The following is a 14,631-nucleotide window of genomic DNA, read 5'->3' as shown; positions in this document are numbered from 1 at the left end:
GGTTGAGCTCGTGACCATTTAGTTTGGACCCTAGACGAATGGAAAACAGCGGCCTAATCAGATTAGTCTCGGTTTCAGTTGGTAAGAGCTGATGGTAGGGTTCGACTGAGACACAGACCCCACGAAGCAATGGACCCAAGTAGTCAACATGGTAGTTTGCAAGCTGGTGGTTGTTTCTTAACGGTCTGGGCTGTTTTTACATTGAATGGACTGGGTATCCTGGTCCAGCTGAACCGAACGTTGGCTGGAAGTGATTATGTTCGCTACTGGTACACCATTTGTAGCCTTTCATGAACTTCATGTTCCCAAACGACAATGGAATTTTTATGAATGACATTGCGCTATGTCACCGGTCCACAATTGTTCGTCACTGACTTGAAGAACATTCTGGACAGTTCGAGCGAATAATCTGGGCACTCACTGAACGTTTATGGGAGATAATAGAGAGGTCAGTTTGAGCACAAAATGCTGCACAAGCAACAGTTTCGTAATTATGGACGAGTATAGAGACAGCAGGGCTCACGTTTCCTGCAAGGGACTTCGAACGACTTGTTGAGCTGCTGCTCTAGACCGGGAAAATGGTGGTCGGGCACGATATTTGGAGGCATCCCATATGTTTTGTCACCTTAGTGTAAGTTTTGTGGAGGTACTTTGAGAAAATACAACGATAAAAGTGTCTTATTTTATATAATTTTTCAAATCTTAAAATGTACGTCGTGATCCTCACACGTAATGTAAGATGAGGTAGTCGAGAAGATAGCATTGCACAGCTGGCAAGGTTCCGCCAGATGAGTCGGAGTGCTACGTAACAAAAGGAAGAGACTTTTTCGCAAAAAGTAGGTGTGCGAATGTGGGCAGGTGGTGGCAGTGGGAACATCGGCTTCAGAGTCGCATGTTGCGGAGTAGCCAGGAGCGGTAGGCGTCGACGCGCGTGTAGACGCCGGGCCAGCCCGGCTTGCCGCAGGGGTCGGGCCCGTAGCTGGCGACGGCGACGGCCACGGTGACGGCGTCGGCCGGCCGAGTGCCCATCAGCGGGCCGCCCGAGTCGCCGCGGCACGAGTCGCGCTGCTCGCCGCCCGCGCACACCTGCAGCCGCGGGTCCACGCGCAGCGACGCCTCGCCGCCGAACTTGGCCGCGCACGCGCCGCCCTCCACCACCGGCACCATCGCCTGCAGCACCACCGGGCTCCAGTTCTCTGAGGCAGACGACGCACCCACACTCACACTGATGCTACTCGTAACATCGAAACGTAAAAAAAAATTGTTTATTCTTTGTCCAAATTCACACCATTCATCTTATCTCTCTCTCTGTCACTCTCTCTTTCAAAAGCTGCGACATTGTAGCGAATAAAACAGTGACCCGTTGAAAGGTGGCTACACTGAGCCACAGCGCCAGAGATTGCGCCAAAGAGTTTTATTCCGCCGCCTCCACTGGCAGTTCTTGTCGAGAAGTCGTGGTGGAGAGTGCTTGTCGAGATGTAGCAGTAGTCAGTGCTTGTTGAGAATTAGTAGTGAGTCGGTGTTGAGATGTTGTAGTAGGGAGTGCTTGTTCCATGTTTTATGCAGTTGTTTGATGGGCTAGACAGCAGATATTGTTCGAATGGAGATATTGTAATGATCAGAGTGCTTTTCGTCAATATATATGAAGGTAAAAAAATTCCCTTTTCTTTTTATTATTTCAATGTCTTAAATAATGCGTCATTACAGGTTCAGTCAACAAAGCATCTGGCTTGTGTTCTTGTATTAGAGTGTAATTCTGGTTTTCTTGCGCAATTATAGTATTTCTATTTTTTTAATTACTTCAGTATAAATGGTATTTAAAATTTCTTGTCTTATTGAAGAAGAACCATGCCAGATGTGTACGTTGAATCACACTTCCACACACAGAACAGCTACACTTGTGTTTTGTTGTTTCCTAGGTTTTATAGTTGCTGGGGACTTAATTAATTAATTGTGTTAACGGAAATTTTCTTTCATTCTTTGTTGTTATTCTATGCAGTTAGATTGCGTACTAAAACTAGTCAGGGCCAACCGTTTACGACGCAGCGTAACCGAACAGACAGCTACGAAAACTAAAAATTATTTTCATTTATTTAATTAAGCCCCCATGCACGTGGCGACCCTGCCAGGATCGTCCCTTGGAATTATTCTGATTGTAAAAATAGCAGACAGTAGTATTGTTGTAGTAATTTGTAGTTTAGTAATTGTAGTCTATATTGCATGTGTAGATTTGGTAATTGTCATTCTTCTAATGCTATTTTTTTTGCAGAATTTAATTTTTGTTGTCTTGTCTACGGGTTTGACAAATTAGTGCAATTATTTCAATTGTTCGTTAATCGTGTTTGAGGGAAACATTTCGTGTGAATGGTATTGTTGGAGATAAAGAGTCATTGTGTGTAATTTTCGTACAGTGACGAGTTTTGTATGTTTTGTAAATGATTACGCGATCGATGAAAAAGGCAAAAATGATGAATAGTCAGAATAACGAAATTGTTGACATGGCGAACTCGCCAACACAGGAGAACAGGATGATGATTAATGAAGTGGAAAACAATTTAATAAGTCGGGAAAATAGTCCAGAAACAGTTCAAAATTTTTCACAATCGAAAAATTTTCAGAATACGAGATTAACGACAGAAGATATGGAGCAGTTGATGGGTGCTATATTAAATTTGGGATCTGAATTAAAAACACGGTTAGACTCACAAATAGGAACAATGGAAACACAGTTAGAGACACTGGGATCACAGTTACGATCTGAAATTAAAATTGATATGGAAGCAATGTCAACACGATTAAGCTCACGAACAGGGACATGTTTCAAAAACATGAAAGATGAATCAAAGAAAGAAATTAGAGAAGAAGTACAACCGATTTTGAATGCTCACAATAATAGATTAATTTCAATAGAAATCAGACAAAAGGAACAGGATAGAGAACAGGAAGAAAGAGATCGCGTGATAGTACAAAAATTTTCAGAGTTAAATTTACAACGTGCACACGATAAGGAAGAAATATTTGAGAGAATCGAGGAATCCGTACCAAATGACAGAATAAATAACCTAACACAACAATATGAACAGTTAATTACTAAATGTGTTAATACTGAAACCCGAGTCGCTAACTTACGGAAGACGTAAATAAACAGAAAGAAAAAATAGGTGACTTATCGGAAAGAGTTGAGGAGATTTCAGATAAATTGACAAGTCTTAGTTTAAATGGGGACAGAGATTCAGATGATACAGCACCACTGACATTTGCAGAAACCGAAGAGTACCAGAACATAAATAAGCATGTTGAAAATCAGGGAAAATTTAATGAACGCGTCAAAAGGGAATTTGAGGCATTACGAAAGCAAGTCAAACAAATTGAAGGCGAAATCGTAGGAAAAGACAGCAGAAGAAATTTAGAATCACAGATAGCAGAGGGCTTTGAAGAAAATAATTTGTTTCATTTACGGGATGCAATAAGAGAGCGCCAGGCGCGTGAACTTGACAATAATCGACATTCAGACTGGAACGGTCGCGGTAGGTCTTTGTCGCCACGAGGAGAAAACTTTGACTATAAACACTTCTTAACTGTTCGGAAATTTAAGATCTTTCGCAATTCTAAGAACGACATACATCCATGTTCATGGTTAGATCAATTTATGTACGCACTTCCACGAAACTGGCCACTAAGTCACAAACTGGAAATTATGTGCAGCTATTAAAGTCCTCAGGGGATTCACTACACTAAGTGAATATGTGCTGTAGCGTGCATAGGGCCCAGAGCTGTAGTGGTGCTATTTCCCTTTTAGTTTTCTGCACCGCTGCCTACTCTTTTACTATTCTTTGCATCTGTCAAAACAACTCTTCGACTATCAATCTATCTAGAGAGTCGGTAAAAAGTAACCGGATATGACGATTTTACCCAAAAGAGATTTCGGACATTACCGTTTGGACTTACTGTACCTTCAGCAGCATTCATTCGTAGTTTAAACGAAATTTTACCTGTTTATCTTCGTGACAATATTACTTCATATGTTGACGATATTCTTATTGCGAAACGTTCTTGGAGTGAGAACAATAAAATTTTGGATTCATTATTACGTATCTTTGCAAGAGTTGGCCTTACTGTGAACTTGGAAAAATCTGAATTTGGTCGTCTTAGGTGAAATTTCTTGGTCACATTATTTCTACAGAAGGTATTCTTCCTGATCCGGAGAAACTAGACGCTATTCGTAATTATGCTGTTCCTACTACAAAACGTGATGTTCGTAGTTTCCTTGGTGTCTGTAATTTTCTTAGACGCCGTGTTAGATTGGACAATTTGGCCACACCTCGTTTTTGCGAACTATCTGGAAAGTTCTTTTTAAACGAAAATCGGTTGACAACTCTTTTTGGTTAGTTTGTATTCCTGATGAGTGGATCAACAAATTGATGTGGTACACACATTTCAGTTATGCACACTTTGGTCCCAGAAAATGCTTTCACAAATTACGAGAAAATTGTTACTTCAGTAATATGGAAAAACGTATTCGATCTGTTCTTGCGAAATGCAAATTATGTCAAAAGGCTAAGCCGCCAACTATTTCTCACAGAGCACCGTTGTTTCCTATCATTCCAGCGAAATTAAAGGAGATGGCTGCAGTCGATTTGTTCAGTCCAGTGGTTCGTTCTACTAATGGTTTTGCATACATTTTCGTAGCAGTGGAATTGACATCAAAATATGTGTGTTTTACACCTTTACGCAAAGCAACAGCTCGTTCAGTATCTAATGCTTTCATCAAACATTTTCTTAAAGAAGTGGGTCATGTTGATAACGTTATATCAGATAATGGATCACAGTTTCGCTCTAGAATTTGGCTTCGTACTCTAGGGCGTCGTAAGATTAAACCAATTTTCATTTCACTTTTTCACCCTCAATCTAACGCTTCAGAGAGATGGATGAAGGAAATCAATAAATTGTGTCGACTTTATTGCCATCAGAATCACAGAACTTGGGATCAGTATCTTCATATTTTTCAAAACATTCTGAATGAACTTCCTAATGACTCAACTTCTTTACCGCCTATACTGATATTAAAAAACAAAGCACCGACAAATCGCATTTCTGAAATCGTTCCTTTTCCGCCTACAAGGATACTGCGGCATTCTGAAGTTGTGAACCTGGCTCTGCAAAATATTGCATCTGCGGCTGCTAGAAGAGAGAAATCAGCTAAGCGTCCTGGTCGTTTAAAAACTTTTTCAGTTGGCCAAAAGGTGTTAATTAAGTCTCATCGTTTGTCTCACAAAGGAAAGGGCTTACGTCGCAAATTTTTTCTGCTTTATAACGGTCCATATAGAATTCGCAAAATTATTCATGATAACACTGTCGAAGTAGAAACTCTTAAACTCGGCGCTCTAAGGGCATACATCACATATCGAACGTCAAAATTTTTGTGGAATGACATACTTTAGAGAAACTAACAGCTACACGTAAACATGCAGAGAATACAAGGATACCGCGCTGTGTTTTGGCGGCGGCACATAACTCAAAGCAACAGTCAAGTCTGCGCGGCGCACAAGGCAGTCGTTGATCGCAAACAATTACTTCCTACGTCACGCGTACCTACAGCTGATCGAGCGCTCAGTGCGAATGCACTGACAGCCGTAAACAAATACACAGTTTAATTTCTCTGATTAAATTCAGTATAAAGCTATAGTGACTTGATAAATTATGTTATTAACGTTCAGTATTTTCCAGGATACGGTTGTATAAAATATTTAAGAACTTCAGGTAAATTCTGTGTGTGTCCGACGATAAGAGGACTTTATCGAGAAAATTTCAGGTAGAATGCCATTTCGAAGAAAAAAGTAATAAACCAAAAAGGTAACCATTAATTGAGTTTATTTTTCAGGTAACATATTTCCACTTAGGTACGTACTTTAGACGTAATTTGCTGCTTGCGATTACGTGATTCATACTTTGTGCTAAATTTCATGTTCTATGAATTTACTTGTGAAGCGACGTGCTTGCGTACATTTGGTGAATTTGACAATGTTTTATTAATGAACAGGGTTGTTACTTGTGTATATTATGCATCGCTTGGCTGCACTGCTTTTTCACTGACGTCATATTTTTTTTTTTATTATGTGTCTGCTGTGCTTATTTACTTTAAATTATAATTGTCACATGATTAATTGTGCTGATATGGTTATGTATGTAGGTTACACTTTGTGATTTATCTGCTTGCGCCTTCATGTTTACTTATTAAGATTACATACGAACATTTATTTGCTTATGCTGATATGATGCTAATGACCTGTTTATTATGTAAGATATGTATTTGCTGCTTAGCGTATGGATTGCATATTTACACATTTCCGTTTTGTTGTCATAACTACTCTTTAATTTGGTGTATAGAAATGCTGATATACTGTGTACGAACATAGAGTTTAGGTCACACTATGGTATTAATTATAGATTGCTTGCTTGGCAGAGCCTCGTTGTAGGAACTGTGCTGCATCCACTTGTTGACATTCTGTTCTCTACTGGTATATTTATTCGCTATTGCATGTTTTGCTTACGCTCAGTGCCTTATATTTTTAAGATAAGAAAATGAACTGCTATAATTCGACGAACGACATTAGTACAAGAAACTTCATAGAAGTCCCATGAGCTGGAGGTTTTATGGGAGCTGTATAAATTTATGCTAATAGGAAGGAAGCTAACGACATGACATACCAACACTAGGGTTTAGACCATTGACAGTTATTACACTGCATTCTTCGTGAGCAATTGAAATAGTAAGTGACACTTGACACAAAAAATACTCCACATGTTTGCTTCTGCCATGATTCTTGAAGTGGTGTACACACTGTGAAATATTACGATCATTCACACTCCATAAACGTACTTCCTTACTGAAAGTTATTCAAACTAAAGTCTGTTAGAGGTCATGTATGCATTTCTCTTATTTAATGATGGACAAGGTAACCAAAATGTATTTTATAATTCATAATGAGTAGAAGATTGGGTCAGATGGATTACACAGAGGTTGTGTGTGGACATTGTGTCTACGGATTGTATGGGATGATGAAGTTTGCACTAGGATTTTATCTGTACTTGTTCGAGGAGACTGACTAGAAGAAAGAGTTGTTATGGAAGTGAAATGATATTGGCGATAAGGTTTATATGTGTCGACGTATTGAAGAGGTATTATTGAGGTATTGAGATTATGTGAAGTTGATGATTATTGCAGTTTTGGTGGACAAGAGGTAAGGTAAATGCTATTGATGATAAGGTTTGTATGTATCGACGTAAGAGGTATTATTGAAGTATTGAGATTATCTGATGCTGATGATTATTGGAGTTTTGGTGGATAAGAGGTAAAGTAAGTGAGGAGCATATATTTTTTTGTTGGTTTATATGGAACAAGGAGGATGAAGATGGCAGACTAGAACACTGAAGTAGAAGGAAGATAGTCTACACACACACACTTTGTTAAATCACAAAGCAGTATACACTTTTTTTTGGAGAGAGGAAGTATTTGCATATCTAGGCACACTGACAGTTGTTCAGCAACTGTACATTTGATTTGGCTTGGCAAACATTGCTCTTGACATGATGACTATGACGTTGACTAACTATTATTAACTGTTATACACTGTGCCACTACTACTTGATACACAAGTTGAACATCAAATTTTGACAGAATTGCATTTACACAGTTAAGACTATTCAACTACACAGTAGCACTTAATGTGGATGAAAGATGAGTGAGTGTGTTTTGTGTGTTTACCTTTCCTAATCCCAAATAATTGGTACCGACCTATCTCCTAAATATTATTTTACTTGTTTGTTGTGGCTTGCGCTGACACCCATAAATATTATAGGTTTACTGATATTTGTGCATTTGTAATAGTTAATATGACAATTATGTGATATCATTTGTGTGTTTATTATAATTTGTATGTTTAGTGTAAGAACATTGATAATAATTTTGTAAAAGCAATTGTGTGTGCATTCAAACTATTGTTCATGCCTGAACTGTCTGATTATTGATGGTGAATATTATGGACTGTTACCTGCACTTGTTCAACATAATGCGTGCCACTTAGAAATGTTTAATTTCTGCTGATGAACTGTGTGATTAGTGATAGTGAATATTATGGACTGTTACTTGCACTTTTTCTACATGATTGGTGCCACTAGGATATTTTTAATTTATGCTGATAAACTCTGATGAACAGTGTGATTAGTGATAGTCAATATTATGGGCTGCTGTCTGCACCTGTTCAACATTGCTGGGTGCCACTGATGAAACTGTTTCTACTGACATAATGTCACTTGTTGCTGCCTGCACCTGCTCAACATTGCTGGGTGCCACTATTGGAACTGCTTCTACTGAAATGATGTTACTTCTTGCTGTCTGCACCTGTTCAACATTACTGGGTGCCACAGATGGAACTGCTTCTACTGAAATGAAGTCACTTATTGGTGTCTGCACCTACTCAACGTTGCTGGGTGCCACTAATGGAACTGTTTCTGCTGAATGATGTCACTTGTTGCTGTGTGCACATGTTCAACATTGCTGGGTGCCACTAATGGAACTGCTTATACTGAAAATGTCACTTGTTGGTGTCTGCACCTGTTCAACATTGCTGGGTGCCACTAATGGAACTGCTTCTGCTGAATGATGTCACTTGTTGCTGTCTGCACCTGTTCAACATTACTAGGTGTCACTAATGGAACTGCTTCTACTGAAATAATGTCACTTGTTGCTGTCTGCACCTGCTCAACATTACTGGGTGCCACTGATGGACTCCTTCTACTGATATAATGTCACTTGTTGGTGTCTGCACCTATTCAACATTGCTGGGTGCAACTGATGGAACTGCTTCTATTGAAATGATGTCACTTGTCGGTGTCTGCACCTACTCAACATTGCTGGGTGCCACTGTTGGAACTGTTTCTACTGAAATGATGTTACGTCTTGCTGTTTGCACCTGTTGACCATTGCTGGGTGCTACTGCTGGAACTATCAACTACTTGTTTTTTGAATCATTGAAAGCATTTTATGTGAACATTTGTATAAACCGATTTTTTGTGTATTGTGTAAACTATTATGTAAAGTCACATGTATGAAAGAATTTGTATTGCTTACTGTATTTTATATAATAGGTTATTGAAAAGTCAGTGCAAAGCCAAAAATTTATCTAATTATGTGATATTTACGTATTAATGTTATTTTTTATTTTTGTCTGTATTTTTGTGGACGAATTTGGTGATATTTTCAGCACCAATGCTGGCAAAAATACCATCAAATTCTGGCCCGTGGAGGAAGGGCATATGAAAGGTGGCTACACTGAGCCACACCGCCAGAGATTGCGCCAAAGAGTTTTATTCCGCCTCCTCCACTGGCAGTTCTTGTCGAGAAGTCGTGGTGGAGAGTGCTTGTCGAGATGTAGCAGTAGTCAGTGCTTGTTGAGAATTAGTAGTGAGTCGGTGTTGAGATGTTGTAGTAGGGAGTGCTTGTTCCATGTTTTATGCAGTTGTTTGATGGGCTAGACAGCAGATATTGTTCGAATGGAGATATTGTAATGATCAGAGTGCTTTTCGTCAATATATATGAAGGCAAAAAAATTCCCTTTTCTTTTTATTATTTCAGTGTCTTAAATAATGCGTCATTACAGGTTCAGTCAACAAAGCATCTGGCTTGTGTTCTTGTATTAGAGTGTAATTCTGGTTTTCTTGCGCAATTATAGTATTTCTATTTTTTTTAATTACTTCAGTATAAATGGTATTTAAAATTTCTTGTCTTATTGAAGAAGAACCGTGCCAGATGTGTACGTTGAATCACACTTCCACACACAGAACAGCTACACTGGTGTTTTGTTGTTTCCTAGGTTTTATAGTTGCTGGGGACTTAATTAATTAATTGTGTTAACGGAAATTTTCTTTCATTCTTTGTTGTTATTCTATGCAGTCAGATTGCGTACTAAAACTAGTCAGGGCCAACCGTTTACGACACAGCGTAACCGAACAGACAGCTACGAAAACTAAAAATTATTTTCATTTATTTAATTAAGCCTCCATGCACCGTATACAGGGTGTTACAAAAAGGTACGGCCAAACTTTCAGGAAACATTCCTCACACACAAAGAAAGAAAATATATTATGTGGACATGTGTCCGGAAATGCTTACCTTCCATGTTAGAGCTCATTTTATTACTTCTCTTCAAATCACATTAATCATGGAATGGAAACACACAGCAACAGAAAGTACCAGCGTGACTTCAAACACTTTGTTACAGGAAATGTTCAAAATGTCCTCCGTTAGCGAGGATACATGCATCCACCCTCCGTCGCATGGAATCCCTGATGCGCTGATGCAGCCCTGGAGAATGGCGTATTGTATAACAGCCGTCCACAATACGAGCACGAAGAGTCTCTACATTTGGTACGGGAATTGCGTAGACAAGAGCTTTCAAATGCCCCCATAAATGAAAGTCAAGGTGGTTGGGTTCAGGAGAGCGTGGAGGCCATGGAATTGGTCCGCCTCTACCAATCAATCCATCGGTCACCGAATCTGTTGTTGAGAAGCATACGAACACTTCGACTGAAATGTGCAGGAGCTCCATCGTGCATGAACCACATTTTGTGTCGTACTTATAAAGGTACATTTTCTAGCAGCACAGGTAGAGTATCCCGTATGAAATCATGATAACGTGCTCCATTGAGCGTAGGTGGAAGAACATGGGGCCCAATCAAGACATCACCAACAATGCCTGCCCAAACGTTCACAGAAAATCTGTGTTGATGACGTGATTGCACAATTGAGTGCGGATTCTCGTTAGCCCACACATGTTGATTGTGAAAATTTACAATTTGATCACGTTGGAATGAAGCCTCATCCGTAAAGAGAACATTTGCACTGAAATGAGGATTGACACATTGTTGGATGAACCATTCACAGAAGTGTACCCATGGAGGCCAATCAGCTGCACACGCTGTACATGGTACGGAAACAACTGTTTCTCCGGTAGCACTCTCCATACAGTGACGTGGTCAACGTTACCTTGTACAGCAGCAACTTCTCTGACGCTGACATTAGAGTTATCGTCAACTGCACGAAGAATTGCCTCGTCCATTGCAGGTGTCCTCGTCGTTCTAGGTCTTCCCCAGTCGCGAGTCATAGGCTGGAATGTTCCGTGCTCCCTAAGACGCCGATCAATTGCTTCGAACGTCTTCCTGTCGGGACACCTTCGTTGTGGAAATCTGTCTCGATACAAACGTACCGCGCCACGGCTATTGCCCCATGCTAATCCATACATCAAATGGGTGTCTGCCAACTCCACATTTGTAAACATTGCACTGACTGCAAAACCACGTTCGTGATGAACACTAACCTGTTGATGCTACGTACTGAGGTGCTTGATGCTAGTACTGTAGAGCAATGAGTCGCATGTCAACACAAGCACCGAAGTCAACATTACCTTCCTCCAATTGGGCCAACTGGCGGTGAATCGAGGAAGTACAGTACATACTGACGAAACTAAAATAAGCTCTAACATGGAAATTAAGCGTTTCCGGACACATGTCCACATAACATCTTTTCTTTATTTGTGTGTGAGGAATGTTTCCTGAAAGTTTGGCCGTACCTTTTTGTAACACCCTGTATAGAATAAATTTCCTTTAATTTACATCTATGGTGACAAACTTTTTGTTCACAGTTTCGATCTATAATAACCATCTTCAGATCTGTGTTTTATATAAACACTTTCCTAATGTAGTGCAGCCATAGTGGCATCGTCAAATGTTAAATGCAGATTCAGCACCAGCATCAAACAGAGATATATAAAAAACTGCATATGCACGAATTATGTTGTCAGTAACACTCACTCATAAAACAAAGATCTCAAGATGGTCACTATACACCGAAACCGGTAATCTGTGAACAAACAGTTTGTGACCATAGACGTAAATTAAAGGAAATTTATTCTCTGTCTCTGTCTCTCTCTCTCTCTCTCTCTCTCTCTCTCTCTCTCTCTCTCTCTCTCTCACACACACACACACACACATACACACACACACACACTTACTCACACTCACACACACACACACGCACACATACACACACAAAAGCTAAGAATCTCAGATGTCAATAAGACTTCGAAATCGCGGGCAACAATACAAACAAACACGAAAAGTCGCAAATGAGCACTACGTAGCTACGTCAATGTTTAAAGTTGTGGCTGAAACCTTGTGTTTGCTAATAAAGTCTACCATATCCGTCTGTAACATCTAAAAACGTCAATAACAAAAGAAATACGTTATTTAACACGTCATAGACAAAGAAAGCAAGAGCATAGCACAAAAAGAAGCAGCCGGGCGGAGTGGCCGAGCGGTTAGAGGCGCTACAGTCTGGAACCGCACGACCGCTACGGTCGCAGGTTCGAATCCTGCCTCGGGCATGGATGCGAGTGATGTCCTTAGCTTAGTTAGGTTTAAGTAGTTCTAAGTTCTAGGGGACTTATGACCACAGCAGTTGAGTCCCATAGTGCTCAGAGCCATTTTTTTGAACAAAAAGAAGCGCGTAAGAAACACTCTAAAAAGCAAGATATAATACAGTGGTTTTCAGTCCAGAATAAATAAAGAATGGAAAACGTTTTGTTCTTTGCAGACGACAAGTTTTAGGATTTCATAGTAGATATAAAATACCAACATGCATAATTGAAAGCGTCATGTAAAATACGTGAAGTGACGTACAATCATCTTATATCCAAACTAGTATCTTAGTCCTACATTTTTTAACACTGTGTAAGTCTACAACAAATAATGACTCAACTCAGTGTTGTGACTATAAATTTACGCTAACATAAAATTTAACATCTAATAACCGCTCCTTTGTTCGTGTTAATAACTTTAAGCCAAAAATTCACCTCCACAATATGACAACATCTAATAATAATTATCAGAAAAAATAAATAAATAAATAAAAACATAGCACCAAGTGCTGCAACATGTTTGCGTAAAACAAAACTAATCAAACAATGTCTTGAATAGGGCGGAATTTCCCCTCCCACGTTTTACGTTGCACTCCCGGCAGCTATGAAAATGTATTTTTAGTATTTTATGCCGTTGTCAAGGTTTTTTTAGTTCTTTGTTTTTCTGATAACGTGACACACGAGAAAGATGTACATTCAGATCTACCTGTGTTTCGTTGTTTAATCAACAAAAAGCTAGTGCGTGTCAGCAGAGTCCTAAATCCACGCTTCCTGCGGATATGCACAGTCTGTCCAATTCCGTTAGTACTGCTTTTGTGAAATTACAAACTGCAAAGTTATCTCCTCGCAAGTTGTGTCGTTACGATCACCGAAGTTTCAACAGCCGTGTAGAAGGTCAAAGCGCTAGCATTGCTGCAGTAGGCACCTTGGTTACGAATGTAGCAGTACGTGTCTAACACTCGCCGGAAGATGGTGGTCGTGCAGAAAAGCAACAGTAAGTTTTGTGTTTGAGGGCGAGAATTCGTTGAATTGAACCCAAATACCGAGAGGCAGGTTCGTGGTCGCCCTTCACGACATCACCCGAACTCACAGAGTGAAAATGGTGCACGGGTTTTTGGTCAGCGAACAGATCACAGTACGGGATTACCCACCGTATTCGTCGCATGTGGCCCCAGCCTGTTCCCGTAATTAAAGTTGTAGTGAAAGGACACCGTTACGACGTAATTAAGAACATCCAAGAAAACTATACCGCAATACTAAATGCAGTTCCAGTACAGGATTCCTGAGACTGTTTCAAAACACTTTTAAAACGATTTCAGCTGCGATTTGATTCAGGGAAACATTATTTTGAATAAATACATTGGTTTTATGAACCTAATTCATGACTTATATTTTTCATGGCCACAGCATTAACGGAACTGGGACACACTGTGTACTTATTTTACAGTCGTTGGCTGCCCAGGATCCATTTTATGTTTGAGGTGATCTTAGCTATTAAATAATAAATTAAAAAATCGAATAATGTTTCTTTAAAGTTGTTCGGTGCAAATACATAGACATCTAGCGCCTGTCCTAGTGTTGCCAACATATTATTTAATAAGATAGAGACATCGGAATCGCTGGGCTCAGCAACTCGACGCTCCAAAACTGTCCACACGCCTGCCACTACCGTCCACTTTCAGTCTAGACTGCAGCTTTTACTCTGGTGCGTTGCGGTAACGTTGACTTGGAGTCAAACAACTTTTACGTCAGGATTACGACTTGTCTTATGAAACAAGCCAAGTTTCATGTAACTGTAACTGATGACTAATTACTACGTACATAGATAATTCAGTGATTCAAAATGAGATTCGAAACCTCTCACAAACTACCGGGCTTGATCAAATGTAAACTGTGTTTATGAAATAGTAATTGCACCAGGTAGAACGGGAGAGAGGGTGTGGAAGATTAAAAAAACGCAAAATCAAAAATCACTAGAAGAACGCAAAATAAAAATCAAACAAAATCCTATCGTGATTATGAACTGAAATTGGATTTTGTTTGGACCACGTATAACGAGTGTTGTCGACGTACCTTTACCGATATTTCAATTCATTGATATTCATTAAAACGTAATCTTCAGTTCAACTAGTTATCAGAAGTGAGTCATTGTGACGTC

General features: G+C 39.6%; 1 protein-coding gene across 1 annotated transcript in view; it reads right to left on the bottom strand.

Moving 5' to 3' along the window:
• Positions 1–670: 670 nt before the first annotated feature.
• The window catches only part of LOC124623303 (CLIP domain-containing serine protease 2-like), a 91,236-nt gene continuing 77,275 nt past the window's right edge, over positions 671–14,631 (bottom strand). Inside the window, exon 6 of the mRNA XM_047149027.1 lies at positions 671–1,196. Within this exon, the coding sequence (XP_047004983.1) occupies positions 883–1,196 (314 nt within the window). The 3' untranslated portion in view covers positions 671–882. The remainder of the gene's footprint in view (positions 1,197–14,631) is intronic.

Source organism: Schistocerca americana, chromosome 1 (genome assembly GCF_021461395.2).
Source record: "Schistocerca americana isolate TAMUIC-IGC-003095 chromosome 1, iqSchAmer2.1, whole genome shotgun sequence".
Lineage (NCBI taxonomy): Eukaryota > Metazoa > Arthropoda > Insecta > Orthoptera > Acrididae > Schistocerca > Schistocerca americana.
This window is presented reverse-complemented; position numbering and strand designations above follow the sequence as displayed.